Raw genomic sequence first — 20,908 nt, forward strand, 5'->3', positions numbered from 1 at the left:
TTTGCAGTCTTATAAGTGATTAAGAAGTTATATGCATGGTGAGATTGCCCATTTCAGGTGAAATGCCGAGGTGACAAGGACTTTTTTCTTAACCTCTCTAGTGGGTGAAAGAACCAGGATTGAACCCAGGCTTGTTAAGGTTCAGGACACAGGGGCCATTTACCTGTACCTAGCATAATATCTGACATCTAGGAGGTTTTCAGTGAATATTGTTGAATGAAAGAATAAGTGACCCCAGAGCCCACCCTCTTTTCATTATAATAACAAGTTCTCCATCATCAGGGCAAGGATCAGTGGTAGTTATGGAAGGTCTCTGAGGCCCAGTAAGACCCTGAAATGATTTCTGAACCACAAGACAAAATGGGATTGAGCCAATTTTCAGTGAATCTCATTTGTTTAGCATTTACTGAACTTGAAAGGATAGTAATGCAGCCTGAGAGTCACATGCAAGAGCTCTGGGTCAGAAAGACCAGGTCAGATCTAGGCTCTGCCACTAATTGGTTATTGACATGGGCAAGTTGCTTAAGCCTCATTTTTCTTATAAAATAGAAATAATAGTGTTCACTTCCAGGAGTTTTATTAGACATGATGCTGAGCCCTGAAACTGATTATTTGTGTATATAAGAGTGAGTTTTTAAAACAAAGTAGGGGACAGAATACAACTCTTTTTGTTGGGGCACCAGGATGGCTCAGTTGGTTAAGTGTCCGATTCTTGGTTTGGCTCAGGTCATGATCTCATGGTTCATGGGATTGAGCCCTGTGTCGAGCTCTGTGCTGTCAGCCCAGAGCCTGCTTGGGATTCTCTCTCTCCCTCTTTCTGCCCCTCTCTCACTCACTCTCTTTCTCTCTTTCAAAATAAATAACTTAAACTCCTTGCAGGAGAGTAGACTCCAAGCTCTAAACCATTACCCTGCAAGAGACCTGAAGACAGTTGTCTAAAAGCACTGATCTCATATCCTTCTCTAGCCAATAAGTCAGCAAAATTAAGGTGCTCATTAGAACAAAGCCAGAATGATTTTCCCATCTGAAATCAAAGTCACATACAGTATGTCCTTAAGTATTATAACTGCATAAAATGCCAGAGTACTGGGTTCCAGGAGAATACCATTGTACTCCCAATCTGAATATGTACATTATAACTACCCCACCCACCCTGCAACTTTCCTACTTCCATCTGTAAGACATTGTAGGAGCTCCAGGCTCTTCCCCTCCTGCCTGGGAGGGGGAGTTCCCCTACCTCGCGGGAACTCAGAAGAAATCCACAGAGAGGAACTTCACTTCACTGGTCAGAATATAGGGGAGAGAGAAAGGCAGGGTGGGAAATAAGGAAAACAAAGCAGGAGAAAAGAAAGAGTAGAGAAGAGGAGAGTGATTGAGGAAATAAAGACTGGAAGAGGGAAACAGAAGAGTGGGAAAATGGGGCCAAGAGAAAGGTTTCATAGTTTTGGGGAGGAAGTTTGTGCTTCGTTGTTTAGCTATCCAACAGGAACTTGTCCAGTGTTGACTAATTCTGCCTTTACATCTGTTTTCTTTCCAGGCACACAGTTCGCTGTGGTCAGGCTGTTTCAGTCCACTGTTCCAATCCATGTGAGAATCTTTTGAATTGTGGTCAGCACCATTGTGCTGAGCTATGTCATGGGGGTCAGTGCCAGCCTTGTCGGATCATATTGAACCAGGGTAGGTGGTGGGCACACCAACTAGCAATACTTGTGTACTTTTCTAGAACCTTATTTATAGTTGTGTTGATGACATGGATTGATTCACACCTATAGTCACAAGGCCTCTAGCGTTGTACCTTGGGTAGGAAGAATTGGAGATAAATTAATGCTTAAATGGTTTTCATTAGTTTAGTTACACAATACCACTATAGGTCATTGTCCTGTAGAATTTGAACAGTAGATTTTATTTTATTTAAAAAAAATTTTTTTTTCAACGTTTATTTTTTTTGGGGGGGACAGAGAAAGACAGAGCATGAACGGGGGAGGGGCAGAGAGAGAGGGAGACACAGAATCGGAAATAGGCTCCAGGCTCTGAGCCATCAGCCCAGAGCCTGACGCGGGGCTTGAACTCATGGACCGCGAGATCGTGACCTGGCTGAAGTCGGACGCTTAACCGATTGCGCCACCCAGGCGCCCCTGAACAGTAGATTTTAAAATGCTGTTTAAAAATAACTACTTGGGAAATTAAAAAAATAAATAAATAAAAAGTAACTGTAAAGGATCTAGAAAGACCAAAAAAAATCTTGAAAAGAATGAACTTGAAAGGATTAAACTATCTGATTTCAAGACATTTAAAGTTCCAGTAATCGTGACATTGAGTTGTTGCTGTTAAAGGTAGACTGCTAGATGCATGGAAGAGACTAAAGTCCAGAAACAGACCCACATATATACAGTTAGTTGATTTTCAACCACAATGTTAAGTTGAAACTTAGACTACTAGATGCATGGAAGAGGCTAAAGTCCAGAAACAGACCCACATATATACAGTTAGTTGATTTTCAACCACAATGTTAAGTTAATTCAATGGGAAAAGAAGTCTTTTTACAGATGTTGCTAGAACAACTGGATGTATACATAAGAAAAAACAAACCTCAACCCCTAATTTACTCTTTTCACAAAATTAATTCTACATGGATCACAGACTTAAATGTAAAACCCAGAAACATAAAGCTTCCAGAATAAACTATAAGAGAATATTTTCATGACTTTGGGGTTAGGTAAAGATTTCTTGGACAGAACAACAAAAATACTAACCATAAAAGAAAAAAATTGATACATTGAACTTTATCAAAATTAAAAGCTTCTCTTCATCAGAAGATACCATTAAGAAAATGAATTAAATCAATTGCATATTGTATCCAGAAATTTTGAAGTACTCTTACAAAGTAATTAAAGATGAACAATGGGGTGCCTGGGTGGCTCAGTGGTTAAGCGTCCGACTTCGGCTCAGGTCATGATCTCATGGTCCGTGAATTCAAGCCCCGCATCGGGCTCTGTGCTGACAGCTCAGAGCCTGGAGCCTGTTTCCGATTCTGTGTCTCCCTCTCTCTCTCTGCCCATCCCCTATTCATGCTCTGTCCCTCTCTGTCTCAAAAATAAATAAACGTTAAAAAAAAAAAAGTAAAAAAAAAAAAGTACCTATAAAAAAGATGAACAACTTAAACAATGAGCAAAAGACTTGAACAGATACTTCGTAAAAGAAAACCTATAAATAGCCAACAAACACACAAAAGGTGCTTAACACCTTTAAATACTAAGGAAATGTAAGTTAAAACCACAATAAGTAATATAGTATAACCACTTTAGAAAACAGTCTGGCATTTTCTTAAAAGGTTAAATGTATGTCTCCCTCTCTCTCTCTGCCCCTCCCCCGTTCATGCTCTGTCTCTCTCTGTCCCAAAAATAAATAAACGTTGAAAAAAAAAAAAAAAAAAAAAAGGGGGCGCCTGGGTGGCGCAGTCGGTTAAGCGTCCAACTTCAACCAGGTCACGATCTCGCGGTCCGGGAGTTCGAGCCCCGCGTCAGGCTCTGTGCTGACCGCTCAGAGCCTGGAGCCTATTTCCGATTCTGTGTCTCCCTCTCTCTCTGCCCCTCCCCCGTTCATGCTCTGTCTCTCTCTGTCCCAAAAATAAATAAACGTTGAAAAAAAAAATTTTTTTTAAAAAGGTTAAATGTAGAATTTTATCATATGACCCAGTAATTCCATTCCTGGGCACATATGCAAAAGAGATGGAAATATATGTCCACAAAAAAACTTGTAAATGCATGTGCATAGCAGTACTAGTCATCGTAGTCAAAATGTGGAAGCAATTCAAATGACTGTCACTTGAGGAATGGATAAACAAATGTGGTATGACCATACATTGGATTATTACTCATCCATGAAAAGAATGTAGTATCAATACATGCTATGAAGTAGATGAACCTCCCAAACACTACGCTAAGGGAAAGAAACAAGTCACAAAGAAACACATACTGTGTGATTCCTCTGTTTTTACAGTAGTTCCTGATCTGCAGGGATCCCAGGCTACAGTGTATTGATGCCCTATAGAGTTTTATTTTATTAAATTTTACCTTGGTGTGATGCTGTTGATCTGTGTTGGCACCTAAAATAAGTAACAGCCCTATGAAATGTGTTGTGTACTGTAAGAATTTCATGTAAGGAACTGTGCCATGTAATACTCAATTTCTGTTTATGGGTCCTCCTGGGAGAAATTCCTGTCTGGCTTTAGTTCCAAGACTGGTTGTTTTTCCTCAAAGACTATTGATCTTTTTATCTTAGAAGCCTCATATGATTGACCTAATGTTTGTCTTTATAGTGTATTTCTTTTTAAGCTATGATTTTTTTCTATGTCTCTACCATTATTCTACTTTTCACATCTTTAATTTTATGTTCTTTTGTTATATTTCATATATTCTTACGTGTTGCCTCAAATCCATTTTGAGATAAGGCAGGAGTTAAGTATATGCTGGCAGTTTGGTCTTAACAATATAGATTGTGGTGTGAGAGTCCCTTTTATGTGGGCCATTTATAGTTCTTAATTCATATTGTGCTTTTACTCACCTATTCAACCAGATCTTTTTTGTACAAATTTGTATGGATTCCCGTCTCGGCCTTTGTGTTGCTGTGTAGTTGATTTTTCAAACACAGTGGAAGGCTTTTTGTTTGTCCACAGTAAATATCTAGGGGACTGTTATGGCCATGAGTACAGTTTGTTTCTCTTCTCTATTTGTAATTCTCCTAGGATCCCTTTCAGCCTTATCTAGAGATTTAATAAGCATTCCTTCTGGGGGTTCATTCATGTGTTGATAAAAATGCTGAATAGGCTAAAGCTGGCAGCAGAGACCTTCCAGACTCCTCTGGTTCCATATTCTTCAGCCAGCAGTGACTCCATCCAAGTCTTCTGTCACCAGCTCTTATTGCTGTCTCTTGTGCCTAAGCATAGTGGGGCTTTTTAGTATTGTACTCCGATTATTCCCTAATTGATCAGGGGCTCCATTTTGGCTTTTTTGGTTTTTAATTTTTTTGGTTTTTATTTTATATTTGAGAGAGAGAGACAGAGACACAGAGCGAGCAGGGGAGGTGCAGAGAGACAGAGACAGAATCTGAAGCAGGCTCCAGGCTCCAAGCTGTTAGCACAGAGCGCAATGTGGGGCTCGAACTCACGAGCAGTGAGATCATGACCTGAGCCAAAGTTGGATGCTAACTGACTGAGCCACCCAGGCTCCCCTCCATTTTGTTTTTATTGTCACAGTTTTCTGACCTTTGATTCTTTTGTGGTTTTAATTGAATTATAACATATAGTGTCATGTTAGTTTCACATACTCATTAGTTTCAACATGCTTATTTGACTCAGTGTTCTCCACAATAAGTGCAGTCACTGTCACCATGTAATGTTATTATAGTATTATTGACTGTATTCTCTGTGCTGTACTTTTCATCTCTTTGACTTGTAACTGGCGGTTTGTACCTCGTAATCCCCTTCATCTATTTCATCCATCCCTCACTCACCTCCCTGTGGCAACTGTCAGTTTGTTCTCTGTATTTAAGAGTCTTGGGGTTTCTTTGTTTGCTTGTTTATTCGTTTGTTCTTTAGATTCACATATAAGTGAAATCATATGCTATTTGTCCTTCTCTGTTAGACTTATTTCACTTAGCACAATACCCTAGAGAGGTCCATCTATATAGTTGTAAATGGCAATGTCTCATTCTTTTTTATGACTAAGTAATATGCCATTGTGTATGTATATATATATACACACCACATCTTTATCCATTCATCTATTGATGGATTCTTGGGTTGTTTCCATATCTTGGCTATTGCAAATAATGCTGCAACAAGCATAAGGTGCATGTATCTTCTCGAATTAGTGTTTTTGTTTTCTTTGGGTAAATACTTAGTTGTGGAATTGCTGGATCATGGTATTTATGTTTTAATTTTTTGAGGAACCTCCATACTGTTTTCCACAGTGGTTGCACCAATTTCTATTTCTACCTGCACTGCACAAGGGTTCCTCTTTCTCTACATCCTCATCAATGTTTGTTATTTCTTTAAAAAAAAATTTTTTTAATGCTTATTTTTGAGAGCAAGAGAGACTGAGCACAAGCAGGGGAGGGGCAGAGAGAGAGGGAGATGCAGAATCTGAAGCAGGCCCCAGGCTCTGACTTGTCAGCACAGAGCCTGACACGGGTCTTGAACTCATGGACCACAAGATCATGACCTGATCCGAAGTCAGATGCTTAACCGACTGAGCCACCCAGGCGCCCCAAATTGTATAAATTCTTTATATATTTTGGATATTAACTCCTCATTAGGCATCTCATTTGCATATATCTTCTCCTATTCCTTAGGTTGCCTTTTTGTTTCGTTGATGGTTTCCTTTGCTGTGCAAAAGGTTGTGTTTTTTTTTTATTTATTTTTTTTTGTTTTAATTTTATTTTTGTGAGAGAGAGAGAGAGAGCACTAGCAGGGGAGGAGCAGAGAGAGAGGGAGACACAGTATCTGAAGCAGGCTGCACAGAGCCTCACGTGGGGCTTGAACTCATGGACTGTGAGATTATTACCTGCGCAGAAGTCAGACGCTTAACCTACTGAGTCACCCAGGTGCCTGCAAAAGCTTTTTATTTGATGTAATCCCAGTAGTTTATTTTTGCTTTTATCTCCCTTTCCTGAGGAGACCTATCCATAAATATGTTGCTAAGGGCAGTGTCCAAGAGATTACTGCCTGTGTTTCCTTTTAGGAGTTTAATGGTTTCAGGTCTCTCATTTATGTCTTTAATCCAGTCTGAGGTTATTTTTATGTGTGATATAAGAAAATGGTCCAGTGTCATTCTTTTGCATGTAACTGTTTGATTTTTCTAGCACCATTTACTAAAAAGACTGTCTTCTACTCGTTATATATTCTTGCCTCCTTTTTTATAAGTGAATTGGCCATATAGGTGTGGGTTTATTTCTGACCCTTGATTCTTTTGTTCACAGCTGTCTGCTCATACCTCCAAAAAAAAAAAAAAAAGTCTCTGTTCTGTCTGAGCAGAAACTTAGGAAAGAAAAGCCCGCTTGCAGAAATTCCCAGTTACTAGGGTTTGTTTACGAATTCATTGATTTCATAAATGTTGGTTGTATTTCCTATGTCTATATTAATTCATCCAATAAGTTTTTATTGGATAAGTGAATCAATTTTAGAACCGGAGATGAAACTGCACATGTACTTACTAGAAGGTGGAAAGTAGATTTTAAAAATCAAGAGTCTTGGGGCGCCTGGGTGGCGCAGTCAGTTAAGCGTCCGACTTCAGCCAGGTCACGATCTCGCGGTCCGGGAGTTCGAGCCCCGCGTCGGGCTCTGGGCTGATGGCTCAGAGCCTGGAGCCTGTTTCCGATTCTGTGTCTCCCTCTCTCTCTGCCCCTCCCCCATTCATGCTCTGTCTCTCTCTGTCCCAAAAATAAATAAAAACGTTGGGAAAAAAATAAAAATCAAGAGTCTTGGTTATGTCTTCATTGATTTGAGGCTTTCCCTCTTCTCATTGAAAGTTTTTGGTCTGTTCAATACAGTGTTTTATTTTACAAACATTATGTCTCATGTTTAGTTAGAAATATTTATTTTAATTTTTACTAAATACATGATTTTATGATTTGATGTTTTTATAATGTTACACTTATTCTAATGTTGATTTTTCTTTGTAAGTAGATATCTAAGTTGTACTGAGAAAGAAGGAAAGCATCATTAGGTCTGCAGGATTTCTAAATTGAAATCTTTTGGTCTGCATTTATTATGTAGGGTCAGGCATATTTGCATAGATTGATTTTAATGAGATAAATTTTTATTATCTTTTAAAAAAATTTTTTTTATTAAAAAAATTTATTAAAAAAATTTTTTAATGTTTATTTATTATTTAGAGAGAGAGAGAGAGTATGAGCGGGAGAGGGGCAGAGAGAGGGTGGGGGGGGATACACAGATTGGAAGTAGGATCCAGGCTCTGAGCTGTCAGCACAAAGCCTGACGCGGGGCTCGAACTCAGGAACCGCAAGATCATGACCTGAGCCGAAGTCAGACTTTCATCCAACTGAACCACCCAGGCGCCCCTAAAAAATTTTTTTTAATGTTTATTTATTTTTTAGAGAGAAAGAACATGAGAAGTGGAGGGGCAGAGAGAGAAGGAGACACAGAATCTAAAACAGGCTCTAGGCTCTGAGCTGTGAGCACAGAGCCTGATAAGGGGCTCAAACTCATGAACTGTGAGATCATGACCTGAACTGAAGTCGGACACTTAACCGTCTGAGCCACCCAGGCTCCCCAAGATAAATTTTCATTGTAAATTGAAAATGTAAAATGAGGGGCGCCTGGGTGGCTCAGTCGGTTGAGCGGCCGACTTCGGCTCAGGTCATGATCTCACAGTCTGTGAGTTTGAGCCCCACGTTGGGCTCTGTGCTGACAGCTCAGAGCCTGGAGCCTGCTTCAGATTCTGTGTCTCCCTCTGTCTCTGCCCCTCCCCTGCTCATGCTCTGTCTCTGTCTGTCTCAAAAATAAATAAAAATATCTTAAGGGGCACCTGGGTGGCTCAGTCGGTTGAGCGTCCGACTTCGGCTCAGGTCATGATCTCGCGGTTTGTGAGTTTGAGCCCCGCGTCGGGCTCTGTGCTAACAGCTCGGAGCCTAGAGCCTGCTTCAGATTCTGTGTCTCCCTCTCTCTCTTCCCCTCCTCCACTCACACCCTGTCTCTCTCTCCTTCAAAAATAAATAAACATTAAAAAAAAATTTATAAAAAAAAATAAATAAAAATATCTTAAAAAAAAAGAAAAAAAAGAAAATGTAAAATGACACTTAGAAAAATTATATAAGTTGATGAAAATTAATTCTTATCAGACTTTGTTACATTTTAATACATCAGAAGCATAACTCCTTAAACATATTTATTCCTGCCCTCAAGAAATAAACTCATTACTTCTTTTGTTGTTGTTGTTTGTAGGCTATATTTAATTAACATATTTAATTAATGCATCTAAAAACATACTTTTTATTTCAAAATGTTTACAATTTTTATAAAGTCCCAATAAATGCTTTTTGCTAACACCACAAAGAGCCATGGACATAGGACGGAGGCTATCACTAAAATATTCTTTTTTACGTATGAAGTTCTTGGCCTTAAATAATAAAGGGATCTAAATTTTGCAAGACGTTAATGATGATTAACAAGAAACATCTCTAAAACCACACAGAATTAACTGTAAAGAGCACCTCCTGACCATGGAAGTCATTTAAAGGAGCAATTAAGTTAGGGCCTGAAGTCTGATGTTCTGTCACAAATTTATAGTGATTGGGTTCACCCTCTACTTTTACCAATGTAGGCATATTAGAATTCATTATTTCTTGAACCCATTGGGAAATCTATAGAAGTTAGGCTGGGTTCTTTATCTAGCAAATAAAACTCTTGAGTTGTTTGAACTTCTTACTCAGTATCAATTCTTAAACATGATTACTTCAAATTCAACAATAGAATACAAATTATTGAAGATTTTATATTGTACTGGTTTTTTTATTCCTTTTTAGCAGTAGAGAGTTTTTCCAAGCATTTTCTGTGAGCCCCAGTATATAAAGTACTAAATCTCTGCTGCTTGGGTTGAAGTGAAGATGGGAATGATTTAGTCATCAACTCCTCCACGACTATCACCAGCTTAGTTTCCATCTTCTGTAACATCTCCAGAGGACCCCAGGGAGCCACACAGTAAATGGCTCTCAGCTATGGCCTCATGGGCCGGATAGTAGCCTCTAAATTTAGAGAATTGCTTCACTTTAATGCTGCTTTGGGGATGCGCTGCAGAGGCACCATGGGATATCAACAGTCTTACAAGGCCTTTTTTACTTCTGTGCTAAAGCTTCTCAGGTGGGTCTTAGAGCTGCTATATATGCCACATTTATTTCTGCATCAGGTCTGATCAACATTAATGAGTAGCATTCTGTGCTTTCTTATAGATTGTTTGGAAAATTTTAAGAACCCATGCAGGTTACTAACCTTTGTTTTTTAAATTGTGTCCTCAAGTATGCTACTGTGGCAACACTTCCCGAGACGTGTTATGTGGAACAGATATAGGAAAGTCTGATGGATTTGGTGACTTTGGCTGTTTAAAGATATGTGGCAAGTAAGGTTTTATGTTTTTCTCAGTTAGAATAAAGCTGTATTTTATGCAACAATTATGTAATAGTCTGTTGTTTTTCCTAACAGGGACTTGAAATGTGGGAACCATACGTGTTCTCAAGTGTGCCACCCTCAGCCCTGCCAGCCATGCCCACGGCTCCCCCAGCTGGTGCGCTGTTGCCCTTGTGGCCAAACTCCTCTCAGCCAATTGCTAGAACTTGGAAGTAGTGGTCGGAAAACATGCATGGATCCTGTCCCTTCATGTGGAAAAGTGTGCGGCAAGCCTCTGCCATGTGGTTCCTTAGGTAACTAGTAGGCATAAAGTTGTCTTTAAAAATATGAGTGGAAGTGTTTGGCAGCAGTGACTTTATGAGGAGAATAGCGTTAAATTTTAGTTATAATATCAGAGGCTTTTAAAAATATTAATGATCAAATTTGTGTGGGTACTTTTTCTTTCCTCCTCAAAAATTTCAAAATGTGAAAACTCACATTTACCCAAGTGATCTCTCCTTCTGCTTTGGGTATTTTATTGCTAACTCAGGACAGTTGTGAGATACTATCCCATGAGGGGGTTATAATTTCTCTTAGCCTACACTAGTATGGACACGATCTATCCTTTTACTAATCCAGGGTTCAGTGAGTGTTTAAAGGCATTTTCATGTAATAGGAACATGTTAAATAACTGGGTCAGATGTTTAAGAACTAAAATTCTAAGTACAATAAAACTTTAGCCATTTGGGTCACTCAAGAAATACATTTTCTATAGCTAATTTTCCCATATAGTTGAGGAGTAACACCTCTTGAGCATCACTTTGGATGGACAGTTTTCTAAAATTCACATTTTCTTCTTTCTTTAAATAGAGTTTATTGAAGATAAGTTTTTCCCCTTTGTTGACCCAGAGTCATCATTTTCTGAACCTCAGTTGTCGTATCCTGCTGGGTACACTGGTGCCCTCGGGGCCTGCTGAGGTTTCTCAGGCAGTTTCCCCACACTAGTGTGCAGTTTGAATTGTTTATCTACTTGTTAAAGCTTTCGGTTGTTTATTTTCCTGGCAATGGTTTTAGCATTAGTGACTCTCCCTTTCTTCTGACGTGTGGCTTCTGATTACTTGGATATAGGAACCAGAAGAAATTTGTTTGAATTAGCTATAAAGTAATAGTCTGAGTTCTGAGACGTTTTGAGGCATTCCTTGGGGGAGGTGCTGGTATAGTTTTGCAATGACTTGGCACCTTCTATCCTGGGTGAGTGTTCAAAGGCTGTGTGTTTAGAAGAATGGATGTAGGCAACTGAGTTTGTCTAAGAGAGGTGTTCCTATAACTGCAGCAAAGCTAGAATCTTTAGGTTTGGTTTCCATGTTTATCAAAAATAGAGATTTCATATTTCTTCCAAACACCAGCAGGAACCAGTAGGTACATCCTACTGTATTTTTTACAGTCTGACTTTGAAATTGTGTATAGAGGAGGAATGTTCTTTTCTCATATTTTAATACACGTTTCAACTGCATTAGAAAAATCAATTGACTATTGGTTCTCTTTGCCAACTGTGAAAATGTATCTTCAGATAAACTCTGTAAAGTGAAGATCAAATGACTTCAAAATCAAGAAGGATGGTTAAAGTCTTCCCTTTTCAGAAAGCTCATGGGTCAGTTTTATAACAATTTTATATATGATGACCACAAGAAATCCTACCATGGGGCTAAAATATGTTGGCAATGAGAGAAAGACGAAATGTGAAATGGGTAATACAAGGGGACTTGAGCAAGAGAAGAATAGTAATTATCAGTATAAACCAGCCCCAGGGGTAGGATAAGAACAGATCAAGGGATTTAAGGGTAACCACTGTACCTCATCAGGTTTTTAATCATAAAAAATTTGTAAGGAATTAGGCTGAGTTGGATTGAGAAGCTCAAAGACAAGCCCATGTGAAAACAGTGGCTCTCAAGTTTATTCAGATCTAGCTTATCCATAGAAAGTTTGCTGAGGTCTTTTAGTGTCTCACTCAGTAGGAATTTCTATCCTAGATAAATAGCTTTAGTACAAGACACTAGGTAGAGTTCTGCTTTCACAGTATGAGGCGCTACATGGACCCACTCCCCAGCAAAACAAGCAAAACTGGGGAAAAGGAATCATTTAAAGTATCTGGAAATTGTCCGATGGGCATACCTCAAATGAGTATTTATTAAAGAAAATCTACTGAAACTCAGTAAGAACAGCAAGAGTCTATGTTGTTTAAGTCACAGTCCATTCCCTCCCTTCCACCCCCAGCTCCGCTTAACAAAAGCTCCACTCAGGATAGGTGTGCCAAGAAGATGAGGCTTCCTCTACCCCTAAGATCCCAGTCAGGGGTTACCAAGTCTCACTGGGAGGAGCACACTGCCAGCATTTTTCATCCTCTCTAACTCCAAATTGAAGAGGCTAAATTTCTGGGACACTGGCTGGCTCAATTGGTAGAGCATGCAGTTCTTGTTGGGGGTGTAGGTTCAAGTCCCACATTAGGTGTAGAGATTACTTAAAAATAAAATCTTAAAAAAAGAGGCTACGTTTCTGGTAGACACAGCTGAGAGTTGCAGGCTCCCTTCCATACAGCCCACCCGTAAGTCAGAAGTTTTACTCCAATCACAGCAGGTTAGAATATTGGGGCCCTAGTCATCTTCACCCCAGCTCATTTGTAGAGCAGAGGCTCTATGCTGAAAGATACAAGCCAAGAAAACCAGAGGCTACTGTCCCACTCACCACCAAAAGTAAGTAACTGAGACTTTTCCTAGGGAGAAAGGTAGTCCATAAAAAAGAGAGCTCCAGAGTACTCTCCAAAGGAAAGGACTTTAATTTGAAATAATGTAGAGAAGTTCAGGCCTAAAAACCCTTCAGAAAATAATAGCTCTTCTTGATTAAGGGCAGCTAGCTAAACTGTAAGCCTGCTAGTTCAGCAGAAAGAACCAGGGAAAGAGGTAGCTAAGAGGAGCCCCTCTGGGGTCAGAACAGACTTCACAGACTTGCCTCAAAGACTACCCTTACCCGATTTCATTGGATCAGACTGCTGAGCAATTTATGCCCAACAGAGAGAAAGTAGAATGAAGAAAAGTGAACAGCACTTCAAAGAAATGGGAGTACTTTTAAGCACGCAAACATATGTAATGGGAATACCAGAATGGTAGAAAGCAGAAAAATATTTGAATAACTGAAAACTTTTCAAATTTATTGAAAACCTTTAATCTGTATATCCAAGAAGCTCAACTCCCAATAGGACAAATTCAAAATGTTCCACACCTAGACGCAAATAAAAAGCTGAAAGCCAAGGATAAGGAGAAAATCTTGAAAGCAGCAAGAGAAATATGACTCCTTACATACAAGGGAACCCCTATAAGATTAGCAGCAGACTTCTCATCAGAAACAATGGAGAACACTACATCACAACAAGAAGATACTGAGATGACCTATTCAAAAGTCCTGGGGAAAATATACTGCCATCCAAGAAGCTTCTATTCAGCAAAACTATCTTTCAGAAATGAAAATAAAGGGGCACCTGGGTGGCTTAGTCAGTTAAGTATCTGACTCTTGATCTCAGCTCAGGTCTTGATCTCAGAGTTGTGAGTTCAAGACCCATGTTGGGCTCCGCGCTGGGCATGAAGCCTACTTTAAAAAAGAAAAAGAGAAGGAAGGAAGGAAAGAAGGAAGGAAACACAATTTATTGCTAGCAGATCTACTTCACAATAAATACTAAAGTAGTAAGTTCTTCAGACTGAAAGCAAGTAAACCCAGATATAAATTCATATCCATATGAAAAATCAAAGAGTAAATGTAATTGCATAATTATAAAAGACAGTATAAAAGCATATTCTTTTTGCAGCTGACTTAAAAAGTAGTTGTATAAGATAATATGTAATTGTATTATTAGGGTTGTAACATGTGGAAATATATCTGACAATAAGAGCACAAAGGAGGTGGGTGAGATCAAAGTAAGGAAGTAAGGAAGTGACACCAAGTGGTAACTCAGATCTGTAGCAACAAATGAAGAAAATCAGAAATGGTAAAGATGATAAATGTAACAAACTATGAATGTATGCTTGCTCTTTTCTTTTCTGTTTTAATAGACATAACATTACATAATAGTATATTGTTGGGTTTGTAACATGTAGACGTAATAATAGCATTAAAGAGAAGAGAGAATAGAGCTACATAGGAGTAAGGTTTCTCTATCTCACTGGAATTAGGTTAGTATAAATCTGAAGTGGATTCTGGTAAGATGTATATTGTAAGTGGGGCGCCTGGGTGGCTCAGTCGGTTAAGCGGCCGACTTCGGCTCAGGTCATGATCTCATGGTCCGTGAGTTCAAGCCCCACGTCGGGCTCTGTGCTGACAGCTCAGAGCCTGGAGCCTGTTTTCGATTCTGTGTCTCCCTCTCTCTGACCCTCCCCCGTTCATGCTCTGTCTCTCTCTGTCTCAAAAATAAATAAACGTTTAAAAAAAAAATTAAAAAAAAAAAAAGATGTATATCGTAAGTCCTAGAACACCCATTAAGAAAATAACCAAAAGGAGCGCCTGGGTGGCGCAGTCGGTTAAGCGTCCGACTTCAGCCAGGTCATGATCTCGCGGTCCGTGAGTTCGAGCCCCGCGTCAGGCTCTGGGCTGATGGCTCAGAGCCTGGAGCCTGTTTCCGATTCTGTGTCTCCCTCTCTCTCTGCCCCTCCCCCGTTCATGCTCTGTCTCTCTCTGTCCCAAAAATAAATAAACGTTGAAAAAAAATTTTTAAAAAAGAAAATAACCAAAAATAAATATAGTGAAATGGGGTGCTTGAGTGTCTCAGTTGGTTGAGCCTCTGACTCTTGATTTCAGCTCAGGTCATGATCTCATGGTTCATGGGATTGAGCCCCTGCTTGGGATTCTCTCTCTCCCTCCTTTTCTGTCCCTCCCCTGTTCACGCACGTGCACACACACTCTCAAAAAAGAAATAAACACGGGGGCACCTAGGTGGCTCAGTTGGTTAAGTGGCTGACTTCGGCTCAGGTCATGATCTCAACTGGTTTGTGAGTTCAAGCCCCACATCTGGCTCTTTGCTCTCCTGGAGCCTGCTTCAGAGTCTGTGTCTCTCTCTCTCTCTGCCCCTCCCCTACTCACACTCTGTCTTTCTCAAAAATGAATAAACATTAAAAAATTTTTAAAAATAAGGGCGCCTGGGTGGCTCAGTAGGTTAAGCCTCTGACTTTGGCTCAGGTCATGATCTCACGGTTCGTGGGTTCAAGCCCCGCGTCAGGCTCTGTGCTGACAGCTTGGAGCCTGGAGCCTGCTTTGGAGTCTGTGTCTCCCTCTCTCTCTGGCTCTTCCCCATTCATGCTCTGTCCCTCTGTCTCTCAAAAATAAATAAACATTAAAAAGTAAATCTCATCGATTAAAAAAACAATTTTTTTAATAAATAAAATAAACATTTAAAAATATGCAGTGAAGGGGCACCTGGGTGGCTCAGTCAGTTAAGCATCTGACTTCGGCTCAGGTCACAATCTCATGGTTGGTGGGTTTGAGCCCCGTGTCGGGCTCTATGCTGACAGCTCAGAGCTTGGAGCCTGCTTGGGATTCTGTGCCTCCGTCTCTCTCTGCCCCTCCCCCACTCATGCTCTGTTTTTCTGTCTCAAAAATAAATATTATATATATGTATGTGTGTGTGTATATATATATCTATATATATATACACACACACATATATATAATATACAGTGAAAACTACAATTAAAGGAAAAAATGTTAAATTAGAAACTTAATGCAAAACAAACCAGTAAAGGAAGATTAGATTAACAAAGTCATGAGGCATACAGAAAAATAAAAGTTAAATGACAAATATAATCCAGCTGTATCAATAATAGCATTAATGTGAATGGATTAAACTCTTAAAAAGCAGAGATTGTCCAACCAAATTTTTTAAAACACAAGATTCAACTATGTGGTATCTTCAGGAAACAGACTAGAGTTAAAGATAAAATAAGACTGAAAATAAAAGTATGGAAAAAATACATCATTTAAACAGCAGCCCCAAGAGACTTGTGGCTGATCTCTGAGTGGTCCTCAAAACAGGACTTGTCCTAAATGTATTTAGCAGAATGAATGGTAGGTCTTTTATCACCACATGGTCACAGAGCTTGAGTCATTGAGATTATGGATCATGATTTCTGATTGTTTATGATCCCCAGATTATTTTCAGAGTCAAGAGTGCTTCAGTAAAGTCGTCCATGGCTACAATTTTAAGGAGATTCAAGTCTAACCTTGAGACTTGAGGCCTAAAGAAAGAAGTCAGAAGATCTGTTTTTTGACTTAGGCAAAGAATCATGCACTCCAGAGGATATGCCAGTGACTAATTCTGGGCCCTGTCTTTGCCGGAAAAGGTCTAGCCTGCCAGATGAAGGGAAGATAGGGGAAGAGGCATTGACTACATCCTTCTTCCCTCAACTCTGATTCTGGAGTTGTAGGCAATAGAAGTAGAAGACCAGTGTGGCTAGTGAACTTGGGAGTCTGAAAATGAGTACTTGCAATGTTCATTCCTAGCTCTTTTCATTTTTATTAAAGATTTCATTCATACCTGCGAAAAGCTGTGCCATGAAGGAGACTGTGGACCATGCTCTCGTACATCAGTTATTTCCTGCAGATGCTCTTTCAGAACAAAGGTAAATCCTGAACAATGGTAGTGCTGTTACCACCAGTACCTTTTAAATTCATGATTTTGGGATGGGAAGAATCAAAGTAACTTGTTTTAATCCTATCATACTATATATGATTTATTCAACCCAGCCAGTGTATGCTGACAGCAACCATCGGTCCGTTGTATGGTAGATATAGGCTGTGGGTCAGGTAGCACTCTAAGCTCAGAGGCCAGTAATGGGGCTGAGGCAAGTATCCAGATAGCTCTACCAAATAAAAGTGTGATAATGCTAGATGCTAGGAGAGAACAAAAGCACTGTTGCTAACTAAGAAATTGGAGAGAATGTAGTCCATATGATCACCCTTATCTCTGACAGTCATTGCAAGAGTTTAGACAACTGCTGAATTAGAGTAGTTAGACCATCCTAACTTCTGATACCAACTGCAGTCCAGTGTCCCTAAGACCACCCTCAGGGTTTAATAATTCACTAGAACTCAACAGAACACATAGAAAGCTGTTATAATCATGGTTACAGTTTATTACAGGGGAAGGATACAGATTAATATCAGCCAGAGGAAGAAACATGCAGGGCAGAGTCTCAAGAAAGTACCAAATAAGAAGCTTCTAATTGTTCTCTCCCTGTGGAGCTGGAACAGCGTTAACATTCTCAACATCATTTTGTGATAATGTGCATGGAGTGTTGCCAACCAGGAAAGGTCACCCAAACCTGGGTGTTCAGTTTTTACTGAGGCTCCATTGTGTAGACATGGTTGACTGCCCATGTGGCTGGTCTCAATCTCCAGATGGTCACCAGAGGTCTGCCATTACTATGTGACCCAAAGCCCCCATCCTAAGTCATATTATTGGTCTCTGTGGTGTAGCCAGTCCCCACCCTAAGACTTTTCAGTATGGCCAGCCTGTACGCTAAATCATGTTAGACTATGTGATGACCCAAGGCCTCAGGCAAACAATGACACTCCTTTCAGGCATGATATTCCAGGAGCTTAGAGATCACTTCCCAGAAGGCAGTGGCAAAGGCCAGATCACCCTTTCAGTAAGGTTAATTATTCACTATACAACTGTTTTTGTCAATTTCTTTCTGCCCTGGGCAGTTTTGATTGGACTTTTTGTTATAAAAGGGACATCTTACCATTTTGGAATTCATGCCCATTCCTATGTTTGTAACCAGAGGCAAGAGCCTTGCTGTCTTTGGGAAATCCAGCTTGGAGAACATAGCAACTATTGATCTGTCCTCTCTGACCCACCTTCAGTGCATATTCAGCTGCTACCAAGCCCAAGGGCTGGGTAGCAGCTGACTTGCAAATGATTCTGAGGATCTATTCCAGAAATTGGCAGCTAGCTTACTGGGTAAGCTTTAGAATAAAAATGTAAAAATAATGTAATTTACATGTGGCAAAAGATGTGTGCGCGCATGCGTGCACACACACGGCTTTTTTCCTGAAAGAAACCAGAGTACATGGGTCAGTAGAGATATTTTGAATGTCAGACACAGGATCTTAAAGACTGTGAAATACTGTGATTTAGTAATCACAAATTTAGTGATGCCCAGAGGTGCTGGTTGTGACCAAGAAGCACAAGCAGAGTTGGGATGTGTGAGCTAGAAATGGCTACTGTCTGTTTGCTTCTTTCTCCCCAACAGTCCTGTTCTCTCTGTGCTTTTTTGATTCTCATTCACTGTCTGCCCTCACTCTAATAGCAGATCCCATGGCAGTGAGCATATTCATGAAAAGCTGTGTATAAAGTGAATTTTTGCAAATAAAAGTTTTATTCTAAAATTGCTGGAGGCTCTCACTGTCAGTATGAATTCTATTGAAACCTTTGACAAAGTGAAAAATCTCTTTGCAATTGATGGTCATCACCTCATTCTTCAGCCAGATTTTTCATGAAATGTCTTTTGTAATGGAATGGGCTTTTCCATGGAAGTGAGTTTTCTAGATAAATAAAACTTATTTCTTAAAGCTTCAAAGGTGGTTTTCTTTTAATCACTTTGGTGGGAATCTTTGAAAAATGTATGCTGTACTACCTCTTACCAAAGAATACTATATTTAAGTTTTTATTGGTAATTCATATTGATTGTCAGGATCTACAGGAGCTCTCCCTTTCCTTGCAATTAAGATAACCACTCCAGTATGTCATTTCTTCTCTGCAGTCCAGTGTTTGCATTAACTGGAGCACGCACTCTAGCAATTTCATGACTCACCTTTGCTTTGTATCTCCAGGGAACATATGGGCAACTCTTCCTTATCATCCAACCCAGCCAACTAATGTATCTAAGACATCTTTGTAGCCAAGAATCTTCCATTTCTTAGACTTTTGCTTCTGTTTTCAACTCTAGTAACTGCCCTTTTCTTCAGAGTCCTTTTCACTAAGAAAGAATATTTTTAGCATTTTGCTAGTTTCTGAGTACCTAGCAACCTGTAAATGACATCAAAGCCAAATTCAGATGTAGATACTGGGCAGCCAGGCTCACTCTCCCCCAAGTGACTGACTTGCTTCCCACACAGCATCCTCTCCACACATGTTATTTGGGATCATGCCTCAGCAAGTTACATATGGTAGATCTTTGGGGTCGTTCATACATAATTACCAAAGTCATAAAACTGAATGCCAGAGGACTACTATATTCTACTTTGCTGCATTTCTGCAGTGTCATGCTGCTGTTAAGTGTGTTGACCTGTTTGCCTCTGGTACCAGATTATTACATATTTTCAATTTTTCTGCTTTTTGTGGCTTTTTCTGTCTCCTTTGCCAGGCAATTTTTTTTCTTTGCTTTATGTACTTTTAGCAATCCCTCCTTCCATTCAGATTTTATAATTCCTAAAATCCACTTTCAATTAGGAGGCCAGACCACAAAGATTGTTACAATTATATTTGCACGAAATGTCAGTAAACCAGGAGTCCCACTGTGAGTAAAGCATATTCATATAGAAACTGGGCTAACCTAGCTCCAGATAGGTGAAGTTGGCGAATAAGTGACTACCAGAAAAGTATAGGATATTTAGGGTGTACATGTTATATATAGCATTATACTCTAGTTGTGTTGTTTCATTTGTTCCTAAAGGAGTTACTGTTGGTTTTTTGTTGTTTGTTTTTTTTTTCTTTTCCTTTTTCCATAGGAGCTTCCATGTACCAGTCTCAAAAGTGAAGGTATGACTGAGAATGGGCATGAGGGGACTTTCTGGGGTAAAAGTACTTGTTCTGTTTCTTGATAAGGGTTTGTATTATATATGTCATAATTCAGCAAAGGTACACTTAAGATTTGTATATTTCATTTTATATGTTTCATTTTCTTTTGCCTCAAAAGAAAAGTAAAAATCATAAGTTCTGGTTAATTAAGTTCTAAAAAAGGTAAGTGTAGTCAAATCTTCAGTTTACTTTAAAATGTATCAAATATTAAGGTAAATTGATAGGTGGATAGAAAGGTGAAAAAATAATGGTAAAATCTCAGTAATGGGCATATGGATATTCACTGTAAAGTTGTTTCAACTTTTATGTTTGGAAATTTTCATAATAAAATGGTAGTAGTGGGGGTGAAGGAGAATAATACCTAATGCAGCAAGCTTTTTACGTACTGACTCTGATGCTAGATCCCCTTAAAGCTTGATATGACTGTTGGACACCTGGAACAGGTACTCAGCCAGCAAACCTTCTTAACCTTGAGGCCTACAGTATTGTTTCTTCCTTTGTCTTTGATCCTGACATCCCACACTATTAAGATTCTGTCTTTTGCTCACCATCACTTAGTCTTTTGTTTAAGCCACCTTAATACCTGTTTGGAAAAGTGATAGAAGTTAAATGTGTACAAAATAAAAAGATCTTATTCTGGCCAGGAAGAAAGCTGTTTTAGATTAGGATGCTTTTGTCTGCAGGTATCAAAAACCCAAGGAAAAATAACTTTAGCAATAAGGGGCTTTACTGTCTCACATAATAGGAAGTATGGAGGCAGAACAAGTCCAGAGTTGGTTAATTCCAACCTCCTGATTCCAGGACTCCCGTTCAGCTTCTCTGATTTTCTTGGTTTTCTCCTCATGGATATAAGTTAGCCACAACAAGTCCACACATCAACATCTTACCCAGCAATATCTAAAGGAAAGAAAGAGATTCTTAAGCTTCCTTTCCTTCTCAAGAGCAAG

General features: G+C 39.5%; 1 protein-coding gene across 2 annotated transcripts in view; it reads left to right on the top strand.

The window, feature by feature from the left end:
• The window catches only part of NFX1 (nuclear transcription factor, X-box binding 1), a 75,119-nt gene that overhangs the window by 28,088 nt on the left and 26,123 nt on the right, over window positions 1–20,908 (top strand). For both annotated transcript variants that reach the window (XM_011288594.4, XM_019816083.3), the window contains exons 7-11: window positions 1,538–1,677; window positions 10,034–10,133; window positions 10,217–10,434; window positions 16,682–16,779; window positions 19,892–19,922. In XM_011288594.4, the coding sequence (XP_011286896.1) occupies window positions 1,538–1,677; window positions 10,034–10,133; window positions 10,217–10,434; window positions 16,682–16,779; window positions 19,892–19,922 (587 nt within the window). The remainder of the gene's footprint in view (window positions 1–1,537; window positions 1,678–10,033; window positions 10,134–10,216; window positions 10,435–16,681; window positions 16,780–19,891; window positions 19,923–20,908) is intronic.

The sequence above is a fragment of the Felis catus genome, chromosome D4 (assembly GCF_018350175.1).
Source record: "Felis catus isolate Fca126 chromosome D4, F.catus_Fca126_mat1.0, whole genome shotgun sequence".
NCBI classification, from domain to species: Eukaryota; Metazoa; Chordata; class Mammalia; order Carnivora; family Felidae; genus Felis; species Felis catus.